Source organism: Manis pentadactyla, chromosome 10 (assembly GCF_030020395.1).
Source record: "Manis pentadactyla isolate mManPen7 chromosome 10, mManPen7.hap1, whole genome shotgun sequence".
NCBI classification, from domain to species: Eukaryota; Metazoa; Chordata; class Mammalia; order Pholidota; family Manidae; genus Manis; species Manis pentadactyla.
The window spans coordinates 84342437-84358841 of record NC_080028.1 but is presented as its reverse complement, the minus strand read 5'-3'; the positions used below and the strand labels follow the sequence as shown (position 1 = coordinate 84358841).

Below are 16405 nucleotides of genomic sequence, written 5' to 3'. Positions count from 1 at the left end.
ACTCCCGGGCCACCGGGAGGAGCTGCAGGCGGGTGCCCAACAGCGGATGAAGGCAGAGCAGGCTGGGATCGCCAGTCTTAGGACCCGACCCTGCTCTCTCGCCCCTCCCCCAGGCCAGGTCTAAGGGCGGGTCCGAGACTGCACTGACAGGACTTCCAGCCCCTCCACAACTCAGGTTACTCTGGCATCCAGTGCGCCCACACACTCGGCGCCTTAGCAAGCGGTCCTGCGGCCAGACAGGCTGGGCAGCCGGGAACAGCAGCAGCGACGGCAGCAGCAGAGGCCTGTGGGATCGAAAGTGGGATAGGACGGGCGGCTGGAACCCAGCCCCTTACCTAGGTCGGGGTTAGGTGCCGAACCATGCCCAACCTGGAACCGGTGTCTGGGGACTGGCGCATATCCAGTTCCAGAAACTAAGCATCCAGACTTGGACTCAGAAATTTAGAATCGGGACTTGGAGCTTAGGTGTCTCACAGAAACCAGGGGCCAGGTTCCTCTGCTTCCTTTACCTGCTTAAGCCACGTAACCCCTTGGAAACCAGGTGTGCTGGCTAAGCTGAACTTTTAACTTAGGTAAAAGGCAATTCCGTTCTCTGGGCACAGGGCCTGACCTGCTGGTCCCTCCCCTGCTTCTTCTCAGAACTGGTCCTCCTCAACATTGCACGCAAATGTTGTTCCCTCTGAGATAGGCTTTTCCCTGTCCACTGTATCCAGAGTAACAGCCTCAGTCCCTCATGGTTTCTCTTCTTCCTGGGCCTCAGGAATGCCCACTAATGCCACACACATCTCATCTGTGTCCCAGCCTGGCCTGGCCCAGTCTCAGTGCTTTGAGGTTAGGTACTCCTAGTGGTCTTTCCCTAGGACAGTATGGAGCCAGATGTGGGTATTACCTCCCCGTCTCTATGGAGAATAGAATGGCAGTGCCAGCCACTGTGTTCACAGAGTCTGAGCTGAGCCTGCCTGGCCTCAAGGATGGCCAAGAAGTGGGGAGGCTGAATACCTGGAGGCCCTGGGCCAGCGCTTCTAGGAACACACATGCACAGGGGAGTCTCCAAGATCTCTTTTTTTTTTTAATTTCTTACAAAACCACATGTCCCAGCCAAACAGGACCCTGCAGGCCCTCCCCCAGGCACTGTGGCCCAAGTGGGGAGGCCCCCATGAATGAGTGCTTGCTAACCCCAGAAGAACCATCTTTCCCTCTGCACAGGGCCAGTATGAGGAAGGGGGTCCGGCTGGAAGTTCTATCCTGCCCTCCCCAGCTTCTGGGAGAGAAGGCAGACCCTGGGGTCTCTGGTGCTCTTAGTGCCTGCAAGGGAAGGAGGGAGAAGAGGGTATGAGGGGAGGAGAAAAGTCTGGGACCATGGGTGGGGCAGGCCAGGGGGTAGCTCCACAGTATCTCACCAAGAATGTGCGGCGCTATCAAACCAATGTGGAGACACCAATGATGACTGCCACAATGAGGACAGTGACAGACACACAGATGGCAATGAAGATTTTCTTCTGTGGGAGAGTAGGGAGTCAGAGAAACTCATTCAGGAGGGGAAGGAGGGCCATCTAGGGCAGGAGAGGGGATGGGAGGGAAGGCTCACCTTCCGTGCCTTCTTCTGGTTCTCCAGGGCCATCTTGACATGTTCCTGCCCACGTTCCACATAATCTGCTGAGCTCAGAATGTTCTTCTCAATCCGGTTGATCATCTCTCCCTGTTCAGAGAGGGCAGTTCAGGTGGATAGGGATGCTGGGGGCATCTGCTCAACCCAGCCCCAGATAACTGAGGACATTCCTGGCAGAAAACACTGCACTGACAAAGACACAGGGGAGGACCACATCTGACAAAAGTTCACACTCCTGAAGGTGGCTTCTAGGTCCTCTTCTATCATGCAGTCCCTTCTGCCCGGCTTCCCTGACCCCTACAATCTCTACTGCAGTGGTGGCTTAGAACCAAAAGTGGCTCATACCTTTCCACAGAGCATGAACTTTTATTTCCTCACAAATCTGTCTGAATTTGCCCATTCTTCTAGGCCTGTCTCTCAATAGCTGTGAAGCCCTCCCTATCCTTGCCTCCTCATGGCAACCCCAGACTTCAGGAACTGAAACTTCTACTGAATGACATCCTTCCCCATGACTCCCAGCTGCAAAAGGGCTGCAGCACTAATGGGTGAGCTCCCGCAGGACAGGGCTGGAAGCTTGACTCACCCTAACCACCAGAGCAGGGGAAGAACACCCACCTCCCACCACAACCTGCACCTGTTTGAGAAGGCAGGCCTCCTGGGGGCAACACTGACTGGAACTCTTAGAGGTGTAAGGGTAAATTCTATTGGCAGAAGAGGAGCCAAGGTTGAGGCCATCCCTTGGGTGGGCTCAAGTTGGGGGTGAGATGGGATGCGATGTACAGAGGAGTGGCCATCTGCATAGCTGGGGAGGCCACTGGGGCATGGCTGAGGATAGAAGTTAGGGCCATCCTGGGGTCATGGCCCAGTCTGGAGGGGATCAAAAGCCTCACTAGAGAGGATAAGGGTGGAGGTGGGCTGACGGGCACAGCTGAGTGAACATGATCTCACATCTGGGGGCTGCCTGGAGGCACCCACCTGCATCTCCACTTCAGTAGCCAGAAAAGTGAAGATCTCATGAAGTTCACGGATGCTGCGTTCAAGCTGCTGGATCTCACTGTGCCTGGCTGAGATCTCGTTTAGGGCCTGTCGAGTCACCTGGGTGTCCTTCAGTATCTGGGGAATGGATAGGAGTGGTGGGACAAATCACAGGGAAACCAGTAGCTCTGGGGCAGCCTTCAGGCCTAGGCTAATTCATTCTTCCTGGGCCTCAGTATTCCCTCAAGTGAAAAGGGCCAGGGCTCAGAAAGGATGAGAGGCCCAGTAGAGGAAGGCTGGCTGTGCTGGCTGTGACCACTCACATTGGACACAAACACCTCACTCTGCCCGCTGTCCAGCATCTGCTCCAGCTCCTCGTCAGATACCATTCCAGCATTTGCTGTGAAGGAAAAGGCCAGACTCAGAGCTGGGTCAGGTTACCTGACCCTGGGCCGAGCACCACAACTCACTGATCTTTAGCTGCCTCCGAATCCGCTCCACATTCTTCTCCCGGTATTCAGACTGCATCAAGTTGCACTTGTTGATGAGCTCCACGAATTGCTGGGATAGGACACCATGCTAAGGATGGAGAATATAGGTTGGGAACCCCTGGGAGGATTCCTGCCCAGACTGGGCCTCAGATAAGCAAACAGCCTGAGCTGATATAGGTGGCTGCCACCTTAACCACCTTGAGAGGCTCCCCCATTCTTTCAAAAGAAAAGCCAAAGCACTTACCAGAGCCTACAAGGCCTTCCCATACTTCCCTCTGACCTTACCTGCTCCCACTCTTCTCTTACTCCCTCCCTCCAACCACAGTGGGCTCCTTATTCCTAAACAAAGCACATGCCCACCTCAGGCCCTTCCACTCACTGTTCCCTTGCTGGAGAATGCCCATGCCTCACAAAGGCCTTTAAGTCTTTGTTTCATTGTCACCTTCTCAATGAAGTTTTCTCCACCTTATTGAAATTGCAACCTGCCTTCTAGCATTCTCCATCCCTCTTCTTCTGCTCTTTTTTTCTTAATACTTAACTATGTTCTAAAATAACTTATTTATTATGGTGATTGTCTCTCCCCACCAGAATGTAAGCTCCATGAGGATAGGGATCTGTACCCCAAACAGCTAGAAAGGGTCTGGCACACAGTAGGCACTCAATAAATACTTGTTGAATATTTGCTGAACACCAGCCTCACTGCTTAGACTAGAGGTGTGCTAGTATACCTAGAGGTCATCCTGCTGCCCAGATTCTATAGGTCCAGCTGGGTCCTCAGCCTCTCACACTGATGACCACCACAGTTTCCCTCTGAAATGCCCTCTCACCTCATCCATTCCCCTGACACCTTAAATGGATTCATTTCTTGGAGTTCCTTCCTCAGACATACATCTGCTCTCCTGGCTTCAGCAGCACCCTTTCAAAATGCCCAAAGTGCTCCATCTTCACTCTGGGGTCCTTGCTGAGCTCTAGGTCCACCTACTCCAACTCTGACCTCCAAGAATGCCAAACCACTTCTCACTGGGCAGCCAGAGGGAGCTGGTCAGATCACCTCAACTCTCCTTACTAAGATGTTAATTCAGTGACCTTCCCCACCCAGGGAAGTTCCTCTTGCTGATTTCATGAATTCTGACTATGGGGCAGAGGATGTCTTTGTCACATGGGTAGGATACCTCCCAGTCATTTATAACTGCTCTCTCTTCTTCCCTGGGCAGAGCTATTAGCTATTAAGTCCTACCTGAGAAATGTCTTTTCCACTTTTTCAAGCTTAATCCACATCTTGGCTCTTAGAAAGCATGTTCCCACAGCTGAGCCTAAGTCATATCTGGGGACTCAGCAACTTCTCATTGAATGCACAAGAAGGTAAGGTGTTAGAATGAACTGGGAGTTTTGGAGACCTGGGTTCTTGATCTTGAGTGAGGCCTTTCTCTCTCTGAGACTTGTTTCCCCATTTGGAAAATCACCAGGTTGGACTTGATCTCTAAAGGTCTTTCTTCTTTCTTCTACCATCTGTTTCCTAAGTACTCGGGATAACAAACCCACCTGAGTTTTTCTCATTCTCATGTTGACCGAGTTACAATTCTCATCAGCTTCCTCTTTCTGGGGTTCTATGGCTGTGGGAAGATACAGGGTATTGGTGGGGGAGGGGGTTTGACCTGCAGCTTCTGAAAATAGTTCGGGGACCAAGATACTGTGCCAGGGCCACACCCCAACCATACGATGGAGAGATTCTTATGTCCACAGGGTCTTTTGGGGAAAGTTTATCACAATGTGACTAATTCTGAGCCTCCACAGGAGGAAGTACATTTTTCTTTGCAATACATTAGAGAATTCCCACAGGTATAGAGGCTTCCTAACAAAATCCCCATCTGCCCTCCTAAAGAATGCACGCTGGGCAGCAAGAATTGTAGGAGTAAATGGTATCATTATAAATAAAGGAAGCCAAGAGGCAGGCATATGCTATGGAAAAGTACTGTAGACTGGAAGACAGGAGACAGAGACTCTAGACCTAGGCCTGCTGTGTCCTGAATATATCACTGGCCTTTCTGGGCCACACACTCCCCAGATATACCAGCAGTTGGGTAGGACCAGAGGGAAGGCTCTATCTGAGGTCCTATGAGCTCACCCTTCAGCTGGGCGCGGATCTCCCTCCCCAGCTGTTTGATCTCTTCGCGCAGGTTCTGCAGGTGCTGCTTCATGCCTGAACAAGAGAAAGCTGTGACTTTCAAACAGCAGCCCCCTAACCTCAACAAATCTTCCAGGCCACCACCTGCGTGGAACTACGATCCCCACAATCCCTCCAGCTGAGCATGCGTCCTGCACCGGGGCTTCCACTCACTGTCCTCGGGAAGGGGCGTGGCCAGGATGGTGACCTGCTGCTTCTCCAACTCTCGGACTTCATTCTCCAGCTTGACAATAGTTTGCCGAATTGTTCGGATCTGGAGAGGGTAATCGAGAAGGCTGAAGAATGAATGGGGGTCCTCCAGACCGTGCTGCTCCTCGGATCCTCTAGCCCTCTCGTGAATCCAGGCCAAGACCCCAGCCGCTTACCTTCTGGAAGAATTCATCGTCCGGGCTGCCCAGCCGAGCCGTGCCCGGGTGTACCACCAGCGCGATCCGCTCCTTGTCCTCATCGTCCGAGTTGTCATCCCCCTGCCAGGTCCCGCGGTCACTGGCATCACTTCCATGCCATCGCTCTCTCCCAGCAGGGCTCACAGACTTCCGGGACTTTCCTTCCTAGCCCTCAGCCACCACTCCCTGCCCCGAAGACCAGGAGTCCTGCATTCCAGCCAGACCCCACCCCGTCCGCCCTTCCCGACCCGGATGCCCCGATTCCTTACCTGCCTCAGCTCGTGGGTCCTGTCGCGCATGGCGGCCCGAGCTCCCCCCTTCCCCGTGAGGGAGCCCGAGGGCCTCAAGATTCTAAGTTTGGAACTCCCGCACCCTACTCACACTCTGACACTGACACTGCCCTGCGCCCTCACCCTGAGGGTCCCCAAAGCCCCCACGAGCCGCGAGAGGCTCCGTCCCTGGCACCATCCACAGTCAGGAGAAGGAGCCGTCCTCGGGTACCCCCAGGGTTCCACAGTTTGGAATTCCCTTTTCTTTCCCCCCTCCCGCTCCCGCAACCTCGGCCCCACCCACTCTGGGAAGATTGGGACATGCGCACGCGGTCGCTTCTCCTCCTTGCCCGAGAGGCGGCTGTCGGAAGCTGCAGCACCCCGAACGGAAGCAAAACTACCAGGACATGAAAATCCGCCCCCTTCACCGGAACTGTTGCATCTTCCAGCGGAAACCTAGTTGTCAAAGGGGGTGGAAATGCGTCATTTGTACGTAATCAGAGAAGTTCATCATCTCAACATCACGCCACGGTGCCCCGTCCCCGCCCCCCGCGTCACGTGGCCGCCCGGGTCACGGCTTGGCGGACCAAAGAACTGGGCGCTTTCACTGTTACATGTCTCGGCTCTGTTAATTCCATCTCTGAAACACCGTTCTCCCCACCATATCCCGGGTACCCTGGCGCCAAGCTACTCCCCACCAGCCCCCACTAAGTGGGGTGAGGGTGGGGGCGCTACCTACCCCCAGAGATCTTTTGAGACGGTGGGTGGTAGGAACTTTGCTGAATCCAGCTTTATTTCTTTTGGGTCCAGGGGCGTGGGCACACTGAAACGACTTACAATTTAGGGCTGTCAGCATCATGGGACCTTGAAACTCAGAAGATAATAAGATCCAGTGTTAGAGAATTGCAGGGTTTTTTAGGCAGAGAATCTGGAGGTGGAAAGTGACCTCACCCAAGGCAGAGAGCCCTTCTCCCGCATACTTCTGCGCAACCTCTGACAGGCGGGCGGTTGGCGCCGTCCTGGAACACTGCAGTACCACTGCACTCCACCTGAGCAGTAAGACCATTTCAGGGCAGCTCAGGCTGAGCAAAGTGTCTGTTTTTTACCAGAGCTGTTTGCTACTTGCCCCCTCCTCCAACCCTGTTTGCGACTTTGCACCTGGGTGTACCCTCTGGAGCCCACAAAAAAATCCACACACTTTCCACAGTATAGTGGAGTTTTTGAAGCCAGGCCACGACTGTCTTGTTCTTACCTGAATCCCTAGTTCAGTACCTAGCGCATAATGAGCTCTCAATAAATATTTGTGGATGGAATTGTAGCCTTTCATGTACCTGAAGATAATCTCATGTTTCCCTAGACTTCGCTTTCAGGCTTCATGTTCTCTAGGTGACACTTCCCTAACCCTAGCCCTCTAGCCATTCATTCAGTCAATGGATATTTACTGAGCACATTCCTTGCCTTTGTGGAACTTACATTAGGAGGAGTCCCCAAGGCCACTCAGTGGGTCTCAGCATAGCTGGAATGCATATCTGGTCTCCTTAAATCCAGGGCTCTTCCCAGCGAGTTTATAGGAAGGTTCAAGCAGAGGAAGGAATGGTCCCTCTCTAGTATTGTAAGGAAATCTAGATTCCTGTAACTGAGTTACTGTGGACCTCTGGAAAGTCACTTTGTCTCTGGACCTCAATCTCCCATCTATGCTATGGATGGCAGTAGGCGGATGGGGAGATAATCTTTATGAATATTCCCTGCTCTGAAGTTCAATGATCATGGGGTTGGAAAATGCCAAGTGCTGTCTGATTCAAAGTGAGGGGCTTTAATCCTTTTCCTCTCTCCTTTAGATCCCAGCTCACTTGGGGTTGGGAATAAAGGAGTGAGGATGGTGCTCCTCTGATCAACCCACAGGGGAAATGAAGGGTTGGAAGGTTTTTCAAGAGGCCACACCTGCCCCTTGGGGTCCCCTGGAGATTATGAGGAAGGATTTCTCTGCTCTTGGGTCTTCCATATCAGCCTCTGCCTCCCTGCCCCCCTCCCCTTCTTTCACCATCTGTGTGTCTCTCATATTCTGTCTCTTTGAGTGTTACAGTGGAAGGGCTTTTGGAATCTGACTTCTAGTCCTGGGTGTGATTTTGAATAATTCATTGCTCCTCTCTGGAACTTCATTTCTCCAGTTGACCCCTTGGTCTGGTAAGAATTGAACAATATCAAGTGAGGTAAAGGAGGATATGGGAAGGTCTTTAAACAGTTAAAGGTTCCCCCCTCTGCAGGCTTTTATTACTGCAGGTTCCAGCTCTTTCTGGGCCCACCAGTCCCACCTGTCCCACCTGTCTCTGTTTCTTAGTTTTTTGATGACTTGCCTTCTTGGTTCCCATCTGTGATATGGAGTTGCTGGTGCCTTTGTTATATATCCTGGGATTATGAAATTAATTATTATTTGTGGGCTCTAGGTGAGATCGCAGGGTTTTGGAATGGTGACTTAAGATCATAGGAGGCTTGGCTCAAAGCCTCATGGAGTAGTGTGGAGAGGTTAGGGGAGGGAGACCTCTAAGGGAGAATGGCTCTGGGATGGAGCTCTCCAGAGCTGAGCCCTCATCTCTATTTCATGGTCCTTTTTTTTACTCCTCTCACTCTGAGCAGTCTTGAAATATCTATTAAGTATACTGGGCCTTGGATGTGTGGGTGTTGGGGTTGTGTGTGGGTATATTCCTTTCAGTCTGTGTGAAGATCAGGTAGGGAGGCTTGGCAGCCTCCTGTCCCCTCCACCTGCAGGTCCTTCCTACTAACCCTGGAGCCAGATGACCTGGGCTGAAATCTCAGCTCGTTTTCCTACTATATAGCTCTCTTAATGCATTTCATCTCTCTCTGCTTCAGTTCCCTCACTTGAAAAATGGGAACAATAACAGTACCAACCTCAAAGATTGCCGCAAGGATTAAATTAGACGATATATATAAAGTGAATAGAACAGGGCCTAGTATGGAGTAAGTGTCATGTAAGTGCTTGCTGCTATTATATGGTGGTGATGAGGGTGTCAGCAGCTGCAGTGTCTCTGCCAGGGACTCCACTCTGCTGCTTGTCCAGGGCCTCTTCCCTTTTCCTGAGCCCCACTGTGCACTAGGTTTGTGGCCAGCAGCCTTGCCAACCCTGCACATCTCTCATGTCTCCACTTTGATCTGATGTACCATCTACTTTATTTTATATTATTTATATTAATTATATATAGTCTGCCTTCACCCCTCCTCTCCATCCTACTAGAGTGTAAGCTCCAGGAGGACAGAGATTTTCACCTGCATTATTCACTGCTGTGTCCACAGCACCTACACAGCACCTGGCACATAGTAGCTGGTCAATAAATATTCATGAATGAATAAAACAACTTTTTAAAATTTAATTTTTATATAGCACTTACTGTGTGCCAGGCGCCCAATACAAGCACTTTATAAATATTAACTCATTTAATTCTCATAGCAGTTTTGAGATAGGTACTATAGTTGTCCTCATTTTACAGAGGAGGAAACTGAGGCACAGAGATACAAAGTAACTTGCCCAAGGTTACACACTAGTAAATAAGAGAGCCAGGATTTGAACCCAGAGGGTGGTGCTCCAGAGTCTGTGCTCTTAACCACTACACCATGATCCAAGGAAAACACAGCCAGGGGTGGCTCCCGTCTTCCACCCACCTTTGGGGACTGGCTGCCATGTACTGATGCCCTGCTTTGGATCATCTGAGGGGAAGAGTGGGTAGACTATGCCCACAAGACAGAGCTTTCTCCCCTCCTATGTCACAGGGTCTCTCTTCCATACCTGCTGGGTTGGATCTGACTGCTGGGGAGGTTGTTGGTCCTCCTCCTCCCTCTCTCTGTTTGCTGTGTCCCCAGGACCCAAAGATATCCATGTATGTCTAACATAAAGGGCCTCTGTTCATCTTAAAAACATCTCTGAGACTGTTTTTTGTGCCAAGTCTCAAGGGCCACAGAGATGAAACCCCCACAGCTCTCTCATAATGATTGTGTTTGGACCTGACCTTCACCACTCCCTAGAGCTCCATCTGAGAACCTCTCCTCTTCAAACTCTACACACACTCTTGTGGTTCTAAATGTCATCCTTACGCTGGCTCCTAAATCTGTATCTTCAGCCCAAAATTTTCTCCTGAGCTCTAGACCCCTGAATCTACTTGCCTCATGGACATCCCCTCTGGCAGGTCCCACAGGCATTTAAATTCAACATGTCCCAAAGGGGATGCATCATCTCCCCCTGAAAATATCCTAAACCAGCTTCTGTTCCTCCTGTTTCCTTTCCATTTGGGTGACACTGAGTCACCCATGCCATAACCTCAGCCTTGAACTTCATTCTAAAGATGATGGATCACACAATTTGTCAGGATAAGCTCCATAAAAATACTAGAAGAAAATATGGGCAAAATCTTTTATAGCTCTTGGGGTGAGGAAAGCCTTTCCAACTCCAACTCAAAGTTCAGAAGCTATAATAAACAACTAATTCATTTGTCTGCATAGCAGAAAACATCACAGCAAAATCAAAAGATAAAAAATTGGAAAAAATATTTGTAATTCTTATCATATACAAAGGGCTAATCTCTGTACTACTTAAAGAGCTCCTTCATGTTGATAAGACCAACAACTCAATAAAAAAGAATGGGCAAAGAATATGACAGATGGATCACAAAAAAGAAAATACATACGGCCTTAGACATAGATGTAGATGTTCAACTTTGCACATAAGAGAAATGAAAATTAAGACAATACTGAAATATCACTTTTTATTTATTGCATTGGCAAAAATCCATGTTGGACAAAGCATTCGTTTGACAAGACTGAAGAAATGGGGCTTTCACCTATTGTTGGTTGGAATGAAAAATGATATAACCCAGACAACATTTATCAAGAGTGCATATACACTTTGAATGAGCAATCCCACTTCTGAAAATCTATCTGAAAGATAGTCTTCCTGTATCAGTTAGCCACTGCTTTATAAGACACCAACCTCAATACTTTATGGGCATAAAATAACAATGATTTGTTGGTTCTCCAGATTCTAAGGATGGCTGTGTAGTTTTTCTGCTTGTTCTACCTTAGATTATTCAAGTGGCAGCAGTCAGCCTGCACCTCAGATGGGGCTAGCTGGCACATGATAGCTTCTCTCCCACTCTCATGTCAGGGACCTTAGCTTCAATGGCTAGGTTAGCTGAAATGGCTGAGCCACTCTTCCAGCTATTCAGGTGGCATCTCACTCTGGGTTTCTTCACAGCATAGTGGCCTCAGGATTCCAAAAGGGTGAGAGTGGAAGCTGCAAGGTCTCTTGAGGCCCTGCTCAGAAGTTGTACAGCATTACTTCTGCCATATTCTATTATTCAAATGAACTCACAAGTCCATGCCAGCTACAAAGGGTGGAAAAATGGAATTTTAATTCACCATACCTGTACCATGAAATTACAATTACATAAATATTAATTATTGAATATTGTTTGCAATAGATCAGAAACTTATCCATTATCAGGTTTGCAGCTGTCAAAAAGAATGAAGATGCTTATTGTGTACAAATACAAAAGTGCTTTAAAATATATTGTTAGTTACTATAGCATCTTACTATGCTGATGGACGGTGACTGCAATGGGGTGTGTGTGGGGGACTTGATAATATGGGTGAATGTAATAAGCACAATGTTGCTTATGTGAAACCTTCATAAGATTGTATATCAATGATCCTTAATAAAATAAATAAAAAAATAAATACTCATGGAAATTTTTTTATTGTTAGTTAAATAAAGGTGTAGAATGAATGTATCATGCTACTGTTATATGAGAAAGAAAGCATGTATGTGGTGTGTGTGTGTGTGTGTGTGTATTTGCTTGTATCCTCATAAAGAAATCCCAGAAAGTTACATAAGAAATTAATAAAGTGGTTCCCTATGGGTGGTCTGTGAGAATAAGGTGGTGAATACAGTTGTTAGAGTAAGAATTTTCACTGTAAACTTTTTGCATTGTCTACATTTTTGAACCATGTGAAAGTATTACCTACTTTAAATTATTATATCAAAGAAAGAATGGTAAAGAGGTACCTCTGAATAATTTTAAGCAAAGGAATGTGTCTTAGGCAGCTTGGGCTGCTATAACAAAATGCCATAGACTGAGGGCTTTAAACAACATGCATGCACTTCTCACAGTTCTGAAGCATGGGAAGTCTAAGATCTAGGTGCCGGCAGATTGGGTTTTTGGTGAGAGCTCCTTTCCTAGCTTGCAGATTGCTGCCTTCTTGCTGAGTCTTCTCATGGCAGAAAGAGGAAGCTCTGGTGTCTCTTCCTTTTCTCATAAGGGCACTAATCTATCAGGGGCTCCACCCTTGTGACTTCATCTAAACTTAATAACCTCCCAAAGGCCCCACCTCCTGATACCATTATACTGCTGGGAACTTCAACGTATGAATTTGGAGAGGGCCACAGACATTCACCCCATAACAGAATACTATGATCAAACTTTCATTTTGCAAGGATCTCTCTGTGGCCATGTGCAGGGGGCCTCTGCAGATGACTTTGCCTGTGTGTTCTACACTAAGCACAACATGAACGGGTCACCAACCACATCATAGACATCATATATTTGAATACTTATTACAGCAATTATCTGACAGATGGAGGTAGAGTATGATGAGGAAGAGATACCTTGTTCTATTTGCACAAGGGTGCAGTAAGTGTTGACAGTAGTCCTGGCTATGTGAAGTTTGGTTAGGAGAACAGTTAGGAATGACACCAAACCAAAAACAATGAGGCCTACACTGAGGTCTGGAGATGGGGATGGAACATCCATGAAAGAGACAGAATCTATCAGACATGGTTGCAGATTGGAAGGGGTATGTTGGGGTAGGAGGTTTCCAGGTCACCCCTGGGTCTTTGACTCTGGCTGTATGTGGAGGCAAGGTTGATGGAATAAGAGAAATATCTTAAAATAAATTGCCTTTATAAATCGGAGTAACAGACTATTAGGAAATGTAAAAAAGAATTACAGAAATATATAGTGCTTAAGTAAATCTTTTAAAAATACATTAATGTCCTTTATGAGAGAAACACTTTAAATTTTACCAAAAGACTTTGAAGAAGTCCAAAACTAATGGATAGATATACCGTGTAAATTAAGACTCAATATTGTAATGACAGCAGTTCTCCCAAAATGTATCTACAAAGTCAGTGCCCTGATCCAGTCTCTGCTGCATGCTCTTGATTCTCGTTTTGGTGGAGAAAAGGCTGGAATGAGCCTGCCCAAGAGGCAGATACTTTTGGCCAGGAGTCTATTTTAATAGTCCAGGATTTCTGCCTGGATTTAATTCCAGTTCCTGCTTTGAGTAAATTACTTAAGCTCACTGTGCTACAGTTTCCTTATCTGCACATGGAGATAATAACAGCAGCAACCTCAAATTGTTGTGAAGATTAAATGAATTAACACATATAAAACACTTAAAACAGAGCTTGGCACATGGTAAGCACTATATAAGAATTAGCTATTATTATCACTGTTATTACTAATGTTAACATCATATTCATTTTACAGGTTCATGATGGTTTAAACAGGCAGTGGAAATAGGGAGAGGGATGTGTGACCAAATCCCACGGGCCTAATGACTAAGACCTGAAAACCAGATATGAGAGGTGGCAAATGGGATAACAGTGTCTTTCACATCTGCCTGAACTGAGATTTTCAAGTTACAAATGGTTTCCATGCTCGTTTTCTTGGCAAATCCTCACACTGTGCTTGAGGGATGGTTTATAGCCCATTTCACAAATTTGGAGCTTAGAGCCTAGAGAAGTAGTTACATGACTGGTTCCATGGGGATAGGGTAGTGTTTGTTTTGCTCACCACTAGCACCAGAGCATAATCCTGGCACAAAGAGTAGGTCCTCAATACATACTCACTGGTAGATGGATGAATAAGTCAGATGGGTAGTCATTCTTTTGTTCCTGAGCACAGCAGGTGTGGTAGATATGTCCTCTTTCAGATACCACTGAGAAGCCAAGATTCATCAGATAGGGTCTCTGAACATGAGGCACTCAGAGTCTAGCAGGTTGATAAGCTATGTATAAATTTCTCTACCTGAAACACTGAGCCTTCTTTGAAGGACATAAAATAACAAAAACCCACTGCAAAAATAAACCTTTGCTATATTAAAATCACTGAGATTTTGGGAATATTTGTCATGTGATATAACCTAGCCTTAGTCTTGCCTATATGATATACTGTGGTTCCAAAACTTGACTTTAAATAGGAATTGCCAGAGGTAATTGGTAAAAACCCAGATTCCTGGGTCCACACAGATCTGCTCATTTGGAATTTCCAGGGAAGAGTCCTGGTAATATGTATATTTAGCTGGCTTTCCCTCCAGCTTTGGGAGAGTGAGACTCCAGCAGCTAACCTTTGAAGAAAGAGAAGGAATTGGGTTTGGGAGGTGAGAGGAAAGGTTGTCACTGGGATCAGAAACAACAGGAGGAAAGGCATGGAGGTGGGAAAATGCAGGGAATAGATTGGGACTTGAATCAGGGTATATGAGGGATGGTGGTATGTGCTGATGTAGGAAGCCAGGTTAGGAAGTCTGGGCTTCATCTCATGAGCAATGGGGTTCTGGGGAGGTTTTTTGAGCAGGAGCCAGTATGGTTATACTGAAATTTTAGAAAGGCCCTCAGGCTGAGAGACTGCAGAGGAGGCTGGTGTGTGGTCCAGGTGACCCACAGAGTTATCATATTATGGAGGTGATGAGCTCAAAATCACTGAACAGTGAAAGGAATTTCTATCACTGTTGCATTGTGTGTGCCTGTGCCCATCTTCAGAGCTGTAGCAGATTTGAATTGTGACCTTTCACTCATTCATTCATTTAGCAAATATTTACTGGGTCCCTACTATTTGCCAGGAGCCAGCCACAGTGCCACTGGAGAATCAACAATGAACAAAACAAACAAAAATCCTTGCTGTGGTGGAACTTATTTTCTTTGTCTTTATGCCTGTGTAAAGATGGGAAGGAACATGCCATTCATTCATTTATTCATTCAAAGTTTTAGTGAACATCTACTTTATGCCTGACCATGTGTTTGTTGCTGGGGAGAAGCAGACATGAGTCAGGACCAATCTGGCTGAGTTAGGGAACATATTCAGCCCACACCTCATGAGTCTGCCTCGACTTCTGGGTGAGGCTTGAACTAGGCCCTGAAGGATGAGAAACCTGGCTGTAAAAGAAGGGGCAAAAAAGCAGACCAGCAAGAGTGGACACACAGTGAAACTGTGAGGTATTTAGGCCAACGACCCCTTGGTGTGATTAAAGCTTGGGGTCTTGGCACAGGGAGGGAAGTGGTAAGAGAGCTAAGATGAGGTGGTGAGATTTAAATGCCATAGCAGTTACAGAGTGAGATCCAGGAGGCCTGGGGGTGTTGGAGTTGGTGCAGGGGATTGACATTATCATATTTGTTTTGAAGGTTGTCACACTATCACCAGGAGAAAACTGGATGTGAACAAAAGGGGCTGCAGGTGGAAAGACTAGAGAGGAGGCTATGCTGATGGTCCAGGTGAAAGTTGATGAGGTTTTAGACTGACCCGAGATGGTGGAGATGGAAAGAACCCAGGAGACAACTCTGGATGTGGCAGTTGAAGGAGGAGCTTTAATGTTATGGTTTTATAATCTTGGGCTTTGTAATCAAAAGATGCATGCAAGAGCCCCAGGCCTGCCCTTAACTAATCTTGTGAACTTGGATCTGTTACTTAACCATTTCAAGCTTCAGTTTTCTGATCTGTCCACTTGGAATAATAGCGGTAGCTGCTATTAGGCTGGGAGGATTATGGGAGCTACTCAATGTCATAGCTGGGACAGTGGGTATCCAGAACATGGTAGCATTGTTACGATGGGGGAGGGTGCCATGGACAGCTTTCTGTCTGCTTTGAATGACTGGGTGGATAAGATACCACCTCTGATGGAGAACACAGGAAGGAGCGTTTTTGGGGCTGGCTCACTAGCATTGTGGATCTACTCCTGTCTCTGATTGCATTTTGTCTCTTGGTTCTTGAAGCCCAGCTCGGCACTCAGGCACATAGTAGGTGCTGCCTTTGAGTAGCAGGATCTGGCCTGCAGGTATAGAAGTGGGTTTAGGCATACAGATGCAGCTAAACCTGGGAGGTGAGAGGGCAAAGGAAGAGGAGAACCTAGCATGGGACCTGGAACCCTGACACTGAGGGTTTGTGGGAGGAAGCTGGGAAGCAACATCCAGAGGTTAGGGGGAGAGGTACAGGAGGCAGGAGGCAGGGTGGGAGCCAATGAGGGGAGGGTTTCAAGAAAAGAGAGCTCATCAGGGCCATATATTACTGAAAGAACATGGAGGATGAGGCCTGATGAGTGGTCCATGGATTTGGCATCAGGTTGGCAAAAGCAGGTTCAAGGCTTGTTGGGGGCCAAAGCCCCATTGCAGGGTGGAGGAGTTGATGTGATGTTAAAAAAATGGTGATGGGGAG

General features: G+C 47.8%; 1 protein-coding gene across 2 annotated transcripts; it reads right to left on the bottom strand.

Moving 5' to 3' along the window:
- Positions 1 to 1051: 1051 nt before the first annotated feature.
- Positions 1052 to 6923, bottom strand: STX4 (syntaxin 4). 2 transcript variants are annotated; one of them, XM_036927264.2, is made up of 12 exons: positions 6753 to 6923; positions 5916 to 6371; positions 5626 to 5727; positions 5414 to 5513; positions 5201 to 5275; positions 4618 to 4688; positions 3055 to 3145; positions 2908 to 2984; positions 2585 to 2722; positions 1589 to 1699; positions 1401 to 1499; positions 1052 to 1305 (listed from the first exon to the last, which is right to left on the bottom strand). In XM_036927264.2, the coding sequence occupies exons 2-11, from the start codon at positions 5943 to 5945 to the stop codon at positions 1419 to 1421; spliced, it is 876 nt and encodes a 291-aa protein (XP_036783159.1). In that variant the 5' UTR covers positions 5946 to 6371; positions 6753 to 6923; the 3' UTR covers positions 1052 to 1305; positions 1401 to 1418. The 2 variants fall into 2 exon arrangements, with proteins under 2 accessions (XP_036783159.1, XP_036783158.1); XM_036927263.2 differs by having other exon boundaries at positions 3055 to 3163; positions 6753 to 6921.
- Between the last annotated feature and the right edge of the window lie 9482 nt (positions 6924 to 16405).